Source organism: Equus asinus, chromosome 3, assembly GCF_041296235.1.
Source record: "Equus asinus isolate D_3611 breed Donkey chromosome 3, EquAss-T2T_v2, whole genome shotgun sequence".
Taxonomy (NCBI): domain Eukaryota; kingdom Metazoa; phylum Chordata; class Mammalia; order Perissodactyla; family Equidae; genus Equus; species Equus asinus.
This window is the reverse complement of record NC_091792.1, coordinates 141,684,125-141,694,382: the sequence shown is the minus strand read 5'-3', so window position 1 is coordinate 141,694,382 and position 10,258 is coordinate 141,684,125. Positions and strand designations below refer to the sequence as shown.

Sequence of the window (10,258 nt, the reverse complement as noted above, 5' to 3'; positions counted from 1 at the left end):
CTGGAGATGGGATGGCCTTTCAGGGCTGTTCCAAATTGAGGCAAGGGGTATTTGTTTTCCTACGTCGGCTATTCTCAAGGTGAAGGAGGGGAAGTGATTTTGGCCCCCAGGGAACGTTTGGCAATGTTTGGAGATATTTTTGGCTGTCACAACTGGAGGGTGGGCAAGGGTGTGTGTGTGCATGCACTACCTGCATCTAGGGGGTAGAGACCCGTGATGCTGTTGCTAACCACCTCCAATGCGCAAACAGCCTCCCCACAACAAAGAACCATCCGGCCCCCAATGTCAGTAGTACTGATAGAGAAAGCCCGCCCTACACCAACAAGCCACTGGCCATGAGCTGCTCTGGCAAGGACATAACCTTAGGCAGACCCCTGAGGGGTGTAGCTGTGACCTGTCACCACCCTCTCTTCCCAGCAGCTGAGGAATGAGCGCGTTTGCCATGAAGAGAGGAGCTGGGCACAGTAAAGAGCCCTCTGTCTGGCCTCTCAGACTTCTCTTTCTAATATAAGTAACAACTAACCATGTTCAGGGCACTGCCCTGGGAGTTTTACATACCTTATCCCATTTAAGCCTCATGAAAAGGCCAAGAACTGGATTTTATTGCCCCTGTTTGATCAAAAGGAGATCCAAGACTCAGAAAGGGTTAATCACTCACCCAGGGTTCCTGAGCTAGTAAGTTACAGAACCAGAATTTGAAGCCAGGACTGTCAGACTCCAAAGTCTGGCTCTTTCGCAAGCAGGAAGGACAGGCTCTGCTGAAACAAGAGCAGTATACACCGCATAGACGGGAGAAAGAGGTGGACTGCATACTTAACCCAGAAGTGATATAAATCCAGCCACAGAGCTGCCAGAAGCTCTGAAACAATGTCTGACATCATGGGGGCCAGACCTGGAGCTCGGGATTCCCGGAGAGGAGCCTCCTGGCACCTCTGTATCTGCAAATGTTAACAGGTTACCAGAAATAACGCCTCTGGTAAAGAGGACTTTTTCTTTTCCTCCTTGAGGAGAATGCATGGACCTTAGGACTTTGGATGATGACAACAGTAACTATGAAAAAGAAAAAAAAGCTACTTCCCAGGAGTCAATGGTATAAAAATAATTTTTATTTACTACTGTAAATAAAGTAGTGCAAAGAGTAGTTTGGACCAATATTGCATTACTGATTTATCTACTACCTTAGCAGCATACAGTGTGCAGACGGTCTGCCCTTCCTCTCCCTCTCTCTGTGCCTTTCTCTCCCCCTTTCTTCACAGATACACGCTCACGCGCTCACACACACACACACACACACACACCCTTCATGGACTCAGGCAGGCAGAAGGGGCAGAAGGCTGGGGATGAGACTATGAGCTAAAGGCTTGTTTCCTGCATACCCACTGCTGCCAGGCTATTCTAAGGGGTAATTCATGGAGAAGACTAAGCTTAAATACTAAGAATTTTCTAAGTGTTATTTTATGGATTGCAATTGAAAAGTAAACCATATCCAACAATGTCATTAAGTGATTTGGAAGCACTACGACCTTAGAAAAATTCAAGGAGAAAAATGTAAACCAATTTACAAAAGCCATCGCCTTCCCTGCATGTGTGGCCACAACCTGTGTATTTCAAGGTGCCTTAGAACTGCTGCGTTTTGGAAGTTAAATTGAAATCTGTTGATTGGACTTTGAGGAGCAGGGTTGTGGCAAACACTTGTACTGAAATATTACCCAACTGGTAGAGAAGTCACAATTTTCTGTTCTTTAATAAAAGGGAAAGAACAAGGCGCTAAAAATTCTTAAATTACATCTCAGTGTATAAGGATTCTGATATGCCACAGGGCATACACACAATCGCCAGGAATGGATGTCGGCAATAACCCTGGCAACCTCCCCAACACCTCTATGATCAGGATCTTCCTTGCATTGGTTTGATAACCTTTGGTATAACCAGTGTCTGCTCTGGGTACTTCTTTGTAATTCAATTTTAAAAAAAAACAACAAAAGACACCAAGTGCAAAATTTGCATCCAGTTGACAAGACATTTAAGGTGTTTATCAGTATGTTGCCGTGGCCCCAGCTTCCCAATACCAGCCGTTGAAAGGATTGTCTCTCATCTGGAGAGACCTGGAGTGCATAGTTCACCCACGAGGCTCCGGGTTATTAGTGACCGTGGGCTGGTCCTGAGCGGAGGCATCTGCAGCTGGAGTCACAGCTGGGCTTGCAATGGGAGCGGTGGAGTCTGGGGAAGCCCGGGCTGGTGTCGGACGGGAACTGGTGGCTGCAGAGACACATGCACAACAGGTGCTGATTATTTAAAACAGTGCGTGCAGGACACACAACCACGCCTGGACCTTAGCAAGCCAGGGAGATGCTTCTAGGCTAGTGGTCATGACATGAACTTGATAAGCAACTTTGGACCCATTATCTAGGTTCTTTGAACTTTGGTGCTCCCTTCTGTAAAATGGCAGGATGGAATAGATGTGCAAAGACCTTTGATGGTTTTGACATCCTGGGACTCTAAGCTCTGCATTTATACTGTGGCTTCCAGGTAAATATTTTAATTAAAAAAAGAAAAGAAAAAAACTAACACTCTGGTGTGTTTCCTGTGCTTATATCTCTTTTTTTCCCATGGTGTTGATGCAACGCAAGCTGTGAACTATACCAATCAATCATAAAGGAGTGTTGGTTTTATTCACTTTCTTATTCCATTTGGATGATGTACCAAATTTGGTTTAAATTACTTTATTTAAATAAATGTGTATACGTTTTGGAAAACATAACTTCTAGGTTTAATTATTTATCAGTCTACCTTTAGTAAGGAGATTGAACAAACAAAACATTAGAGAGGCTTATAAAGTTTTATATTTTATGTTAGTGGTTTTCAAATGCACGTGATTTTGATTCCCAGGCAACAATTAGCAATGTTGGTAGACATTTTCGGTTGTCACAGCTGAAGGGCAGGGTACTGCTGGCGTATAGTGGGTAGAGGCGAGAGATGCTGTTAAGCATCCTATAATGCAGGGATGGCCCCTACACCAAAGAATGGTCCACCTGCAAACATCAACAGTGCTGAGGCTGACATATGCCGCATGTGTACTGAGGCTGGGCGGAGTCCCGGTTAACAAGACCGTGGGCTCTGGAACCCAGCTGCTCCGCCCTTTATCAGTTATGTGACCTTGGACAAGTTACCCACTCTCCTTCTGCCTCTAAAAAATGGGGAAAATAAAAGCATCTCTACCTTGTTGAGTTGTTAAAAGGACTAAATGAGTTAACGTATATGAAGTGCCTAGAACAGTGTCTGGGACGCACAAGTGTTCAACAAATGTTAGCTATTAATTCCAGTGACCCATTTTATCCTGAAAATGTGTTAAGATTTATTATTAATTTCAGGGGCATGGCTTGCAGGACCGATAAAAAAGTTGGTGCCTTTGCTTCTGGGATGCCTACAGATCTCTGTTAGGCCCCAATATCCTGTGAAAACTGCAGAAACCTTGAAGCCAGGAAGTTCAGGAGTCTCATGCCTCTGCCATTTATCAGCTGTGTGATCTTGGGCAAGTTACTTAACATCTCTGATTGTAGTTTCTTCATCTGTAAAATGAGGGTAGCAGTTGGCAGGGATGAATGACATGTGGCTAGCCCAGTGGCCATAGTTTGTGCCAACAACTGCTAGTTTGCCTTTAACCAGTGATCTTAATCGAGCTCAGCTATCCTTGACTCTTATACACTTTCCAGTAGGTGGGACCATTTTTAAAGATTCCCAAATGTCCATTCTGAAATGCACTGACTTTAAGAAGATGCTGGCATATATCTAAAAGTCATACGTTGACAATCTGATTTTTAGATAAACTCTTCAAGAGATCCATCTTCAAGGAGCCTTTCTAGGCCATTCAATATGGGCTCCAAAGTCTCTGGTTTTTCTGGATATGTAAAGGAATTCTCCTAGGAACCCTTTCCAATACCCACTGAAGATCTTGTGGATCCAGAGACTGTTCAGAAGGAACAGGAGAGTGGTGGTGGCGGGGGTACCCAAGGTGTTGCATAACGCTGGGGCGTTTCTGGGTTAAATCATCACTGTGGCAGGTGAGCTACCCATGGCAGGGAGCATGAGGTCCAGCGATGGGGCACAAAGACCATTTGCTGGAGTCAGGAGACCCGGTCTAAGAAAGTCTTATTTATCTACCACCAACAGGTGACTTTGGGGTAGATATTACGGCAGACATTTCAGTCCCAAAAGCTTGAATCTCATAGGCCTTGGTTTCCTCTTCTGTGAATTGAGGGGCTCCGATCAGATGGTGTTCAAGACACCCTTGGGCCCTAGGATTTATCTTTCTGATGATCTCTGAAGAAGTTAATGAGGTACTAAGGCATGTATTTTTCCTTTTCAAGCTCAGGGAAATGTTTAAATCACCATGGTAACAAGATAAATCAGCAATCAGTTTTCTGATTAAAACAAAAAAGTGCCAATGTGTAAATGTAGAAGGAATGCATAATTAGCATTGCCACGATTTAAATTTTCTTGTAAGAGCATAATAAGAATGCTCAATGTTTCTACAGCATGTTTGTTATTATCCACGTGAGAACCCTCCCCCTTCCACTAAGGGTCTGCGATCAATGCACAAGCCCCCCACAGCCCATGGTAATTTTAAAGTGGCCTCCTTCTCTCTGCTCACCTGGGATGTGTGTTAATTTGAGGACCAACTAGAATCAAGGTAACAGGAAAATAAGCGTGCTGCTTAAAAAATTACAGAGCGTGTTCCAGAGCATAATAGAAATGATTTTTGGATTACCTGCTGCTTGGGGGACCATTTTCTGTGCATTAGTGAGAATAATCAAGACCTGGCTCTGAGTGGTGTGGACCAGGGGTTGGCAGACTGCAGCCCATGGGCCAAATGTAGCTTGCTGCCTGTTTTTGTGTGGCTGAAAATCTAAGGATGGTTTTTACATTTTTAAATGGTTGAACAAAAATCAACAGAAGAGTGATATTTTGTGACATGTGAAAAACATGAGATTCAAATTGTCACGTCCAGAGTAAAGTTTATTGGAAACCAGCCACACCATTCGTTTTCATGTATTGTCAATGGCTGCTTTCACACTATAAGGAAAGTTGAGTCATTGCGACAGAGATGGCCCTCGAAGCCAAAATGTTTATTATCTGGCCCTTTGCAGAAAAAGTTTGTTGACCTCTGTTGTGGACGCTTGAAGGAAAAATGTCTACTTGCCAGTTGACCAGATGGGAGCATAAAGAAAAGAAGCACACGAGGAGATATCCTGGGTTAATCTCGAGATAGTAGAATGTTTGCAAAGATGGGGGGCAAGCGGATGATTGAGGGGGAAGCTCTGGGAATCATATCCTCTGAATAAGATCTAGCCTCCTTCCTTTGGGCCTCTGGCTCTAGCAGGGCGCAGGACAAGATTCCTGTCATTTAAATGCTTCTTCTGAGTGGAGATCCTGGGAGGGCGCCAATTGTAATGAGTTAGGAGAAAAGCAAAATCTCACCACTAAATCGCTCTGACTTTAAGGCTCCTGCTTTTTTCATGAGCACCACTTTGTGACATTTTACTGTAATTTTTGTAGAAACCTCATTAACCAGAAATGTAGAGGACAGGAAAAGAGTAGGAAAAGGTTTAATTAATCTTGTTCGTATCATCTTACTCTTTTTAAAAGACCACTAGGCTAATCATTTAGGCAGAAAGGATGAGTTGGCTTAAATTACGAATGTTTGAATAGGCTGATACTGGTTTAAAAGGCGACCGAGTCACACCCAGGAGCTGGTAGCTCTGCACAGCGTGCTCTGTCCTGTGTTTTCTATTCAGACGTAAAGTCTGCACCGACACTAGTAAGACGTTGTCTGAAATGGCCATTGACATTTTCTCCACCTAGTCTTCTCTTCACCTTCCTTCGGACAGCCAGCCAGGCTTCACGCATTCTTGTCTCAGGGGAGATTTGTGGCAGGGCCGAAATGGAGATGGTTCTAGACATACTTTGCTTTGGGGTTTTTTGTTTTTTCACAAGCCTGAGTCCATTAAGGCGCTTACACTTGGCGTCCCTCACAGGGAGGGGAGAAAGGCTTTCAAGATGCAAGGAGGCAGGGAAAGGAGCGTTTTGGAGCCTGAGAAAGTGGCTGAGCCCCACTGTGGGTTGTACCAGCAGCAGAGCCCTCACCTTCAACCACCTGAGAAAGGAAGACTTGGGAGAAAAAAGGCTAATGGTGCACAGCCTTGGCAAAGAGGATAGGACTCTTAGGCGACCGAGAAGCGGCAAAGCCACTGGCCCTGGAGGGACAGCGTGGGCCCAGGGCACTGTGTGTTCTGCTATCAGACTGGTGACCACGTGAGTGGTCCTAGCGCTACCCAGGACCCAGGGACCTTTGTATCACCCTTGGTGGCGTCAGCCTCAAAAGAGACTGAGGGGCCTGTGGAATGCAAGCTAGGAGTCAAAAACAAGCTCCCTTGAAGGATACAAAAGACATATGTGATATTTTTTGTGATAGACTAGTCAATGTCTTCGTTTAGATGCTGTAAAAAGAGTTTCATATTTTTGACAGAGTCTAGCAGCATAGAAAAGCACGATAGGCTCTGGTGATTGTATCCATCACTGAGATAAACCAAGCTACCTGAGAGCAGGTGCTACCTGGTGTCACCACGTGTTAAGTACAGGTAAATGGCCTGGAGGACACTACTCCTTGGGCACTACCAGTTAACATTTGTTGAGTTCTAAGCACTTTACACCGCGTTATCTTCTTTGGTTCTCTCAACTACAACAGGAAGTAGGTGTACTAGCATTTCCACTATTTTACAGAAGGGGAAACTGAGGCAATATACGATCTCTGCTTTGCCCAAGGTCACACAGTTAGCGGCAGGGCCAGAATCTTGGCAGGCTGACTCCTGAGTCTGTGGTGTTAGCTACTGTCCTGCACGGCTGGCCTTCCGGAAGGTGGGACAATGTTATGTGGCAAATGCTGTGACATGTTGACGGTATATCACAGAGCATACAAACTCAGGAGGAAAATGAAGGTCGTTAGAGCCGAACGCAAACGGATGGAGAGCTCAATTTAAAGGTTTGACCATAAATCATTCATTTTAAAAAAATTGACTGGAAAAATGCAAATCACAGAATGACGAAGATCTCTAACTTACAGCACAATCCTCACACAAAGCCACTTAAGGGAGGTTTCTAATTCTCCATCTCGTTCCTCTTTCCTCTGTCAATCAGCACTTGAGTTCATGATTGTGCTTGCTTCCCAACGCCATGGCTACCACCAGCATCCACTACATTGTCCCCCTGCCCATGGGGCGGGTCATGGGACCTGGAGCACTGGGGCATCAGGGGATCCTGATGGTGGAAACTTTGTCCTCTGAGCAATCCCCCGCAGAAGCTTCTCTCCTGTTCTACTGTGCCTCTATTGCCCCTGCCCCATGGCCCAATCTCGGACGAAGTACCTTCTTATTTCACAGTTAGTGACAAATTTGCACTTATGTTGAGGACTTTATGAAAAAAATTTACTCCATATTTTAACTCAACACCAGTTCTAACAGGGCTGGTAGGCACCACAGTGCGGGCACATTTTGGAAATACGTGGAGACTTTGTTTTTTCACTTTTAGGTCCTTACGACTCAAGGTATGGCCCATGGGACAGCAGCACGAGCATCACCCGAAACCTTGTTAGAAATGTCGAATCTCAGAACCCAGCCCCAGACCTACTGAAGTAGGATCTGCATTTAACAAGATCCCTAAGTGATTCATATGCACATTAAAATTAAGAAGCACCCGGGCTATAATTTACACATTGAAATATATACTATTTTGTTATAATTAGTTTCTTTTTTTTCCTCCTTTATATTGCTGTTAGGGCATTATTTTAAAAAATATATGTGTAGGCAGGTTAATTATCCTTAATTTCAGGGCACCAAAAGACGTGCCACAAAATATTTCTTATGTAAGAGGATGATAGGTCGAAGACAGATGGTAACCACTATTTTAAAGTATTGTGAGTCTGACAAAGTTTGAAATTCTGCTGCCCTACATCCTTTCTTGGACTTTTGTGAATTTGGGGCAGGCCACTTCATCCTTTTGGCCTCAATTCCTTCATCTGCAAAATGAAGGGCATAGAATTAAATTATTTTTAAGATCCCATCCAGACTTCTCTAAGACTAGTCAAGAGGGAAGGAGGGAAACACATGAAGAAGCAAGTGAAAGAGAAAGAGATGAAGAAAAAGTGTGAAAGAGCACAGGGTACATAGAAAGGGGAGTATATCAAAGGGCAGGAGGAACAGGAAGACGAGAATGGGGAGGGACTGATAATGAAGATGTGAAGGAAAGAAAAAGAGACAACTTCTGATAAAAGCAATTCCGCCAGCCCATGAATTTTCATGGCGACCAGCTGGCATAAAATCATAAAGACAATTTTCAGTTCCTCTAATGGAATTGCATTTGTAATAATCATAACAATATTTCTACAGAGTAAAAATGACAAAGATAATTTGAAATGGAAAACACTGACGAGAGGCAAAATAAATATGCTCTACCTGGCAACAAATTTAGCGACGGGACAGAATTTGCATGAGGACAATTTATAAGCTGGCATAGTACAGGGCATCAAGACTGGAAGGGCTGTTGACGGTTCCTGGCTAACCTCCTCAGGTAAATCAGAGGGAAACGTTCCGGATTAGCCTCTAGCAATGGCGACTTTCTCCTCCCATCGAATCTGTGGTGAAATGTACTCCTTTCGCTTTTCATTATCTGCTGCATAAATAATGGCTATGCGAATGCTCAAATGCCATGTCCAGTCCTAATTTCTCCATTTGTAAATGTCCCTGATGTTCTTCATGAATGATTATGTCCTCCTGTAGCCATCTAAGATGGTGGAAGATTACAACTCTCCACAGACAGATGTTTGCAAATTTAAGCACCTACTAAGTGTGAGATACTATAAATGACAGGACTAAGGCCTTCCTCTGACTCAGTTTATGGTCTCACAGGGGAGATAAACACGGTAGGTAACATTTGTTGAAAGGGTTTTATATGCCAGATAAACACAGTAGTTAACATTTAACTATAGTAGTCTTTTTGGTGACTTATGAGTAATTTTTTCACTGAACCCTCCTAACACCCTTGGGAAGTAGCTACTGTTATAACTTCATTTTATGGACGAGAAATTGGGGGATCAGAAAGGTGAAATAACTCGCCATAAGTCACACAGCTAATGAGCAGCCAGGCCTGGACTCTAAGCCCAAATTGAAGCCACTGGGGCTCCCATCTCCTTAAGTAGTGCCCAACATGAGCTCAGGCAAACAATAGTGACTAGTGGAATCCCCACTAGATGAAATGCTGGCTTTACGCTCCTCCTTAGACCCTCCCTCTGAATCCATGGGGCTGAGGATTTTTATTCATCATCATTCCTTGTTTATCCCCCCACACCTTTGATTCCTTGACTTGGATAAATAGGAGGACATCAGCCTGAAGGGGGCCTCAGAGCCAGGTTTAAAGGCACATAGAGGTCAAATTTTGATAGCAGAGGTATTTTCAATAGGAGAAGACATTTTAATTTGATTTCTTAAGCTTTTTATTTAAAAAAAGCCTTGCTTACTTTGAAAAATATAACAATAATTGGGGCCTTCCATCAGCCAAAGATTATGATGCACCCCTAGGGGTAACCCCCCATTTTTATATATAATATATATATATATATATAAAAGAATCCCTACCTTTTTATATTGCCCTGGCTTTTTATAAATCTTTACCTGAGACAGACTGGAAATACTGCACGGTCCGGGCGATCAATATGGACAGCAGGAAGGTTCCCAGAAAATAGATCTGCAAACATCAGAAGTATGCATCAGATGACTGAAAAAGGGCAGGGACCCCTGGGCAGAGCTGGGGGAGACAGTACCTACCAGGGCAGAGTGCAGGATGGCGCCCCAGATAAGCCGTAGGTGAAGGTAAAGCCAGGCCAGGGCGCAGGGGCTGAAGGACTCCTCAGTACTGTGGTTCCAGCACCTACAGATAAAAAGCACAGTGCATCTTGACGTGTCAGCCAACTTTGGTGGCCTTACTTATGACCAACATTTTCAGATCCTCAAACTCTCCCCCTTCTGCTTTGGGACAAATGGGCACGCTAAAGATGAGAGATAAAGAATTAAAGCCAGTTCAAAGGGGTTTGGACCTGCCTTAAAATTCTAGGATCCTGGCAGAAATCTTAGAAGAAGGTCACTCCTGTCCTTAATTAAAAGCCAACAGGTCAAGGAGAAGCCTGAAGCATGGGGGCCGGCAGAGCAAT

The 10,258-nt window shown here is 44.0% G+C and overlaps 1 protein-coding gene across 1 annotated transcript in view; it reads right to left on the bottom strand.

The window, feature by feature from the left end:
* Positions 1–1,084: 1,084 nt before the first annotated feature.
* The window catches only part of SEL1L3 (SEL1L family member 3), a 97,327-nt gene continuing 88,153 nt past the window's right edge, over positions 1,085–10,258 (bottom strand). Inside the window, exons 22-24 of the mRNA XM_070506110.1 lie at positions 9,876–9,978; positions 9,723–9,795; positions 1,085–2,259 (exon numbers count right to left, since the gene is read on the bottom strand). Coding sequence (XP_070362211.1) covers positions 2,120–2,259; positions 9,723–9,795; positions 9,876–9,978 — 316 coding nt within the window. The 3' untranslated portion in view covers positions 1,085–2,119. The remainder of the gene's footprint in view (positions 2,260–9,722; positions 9,796–9,875; positions 9,979–10,258) is intronic.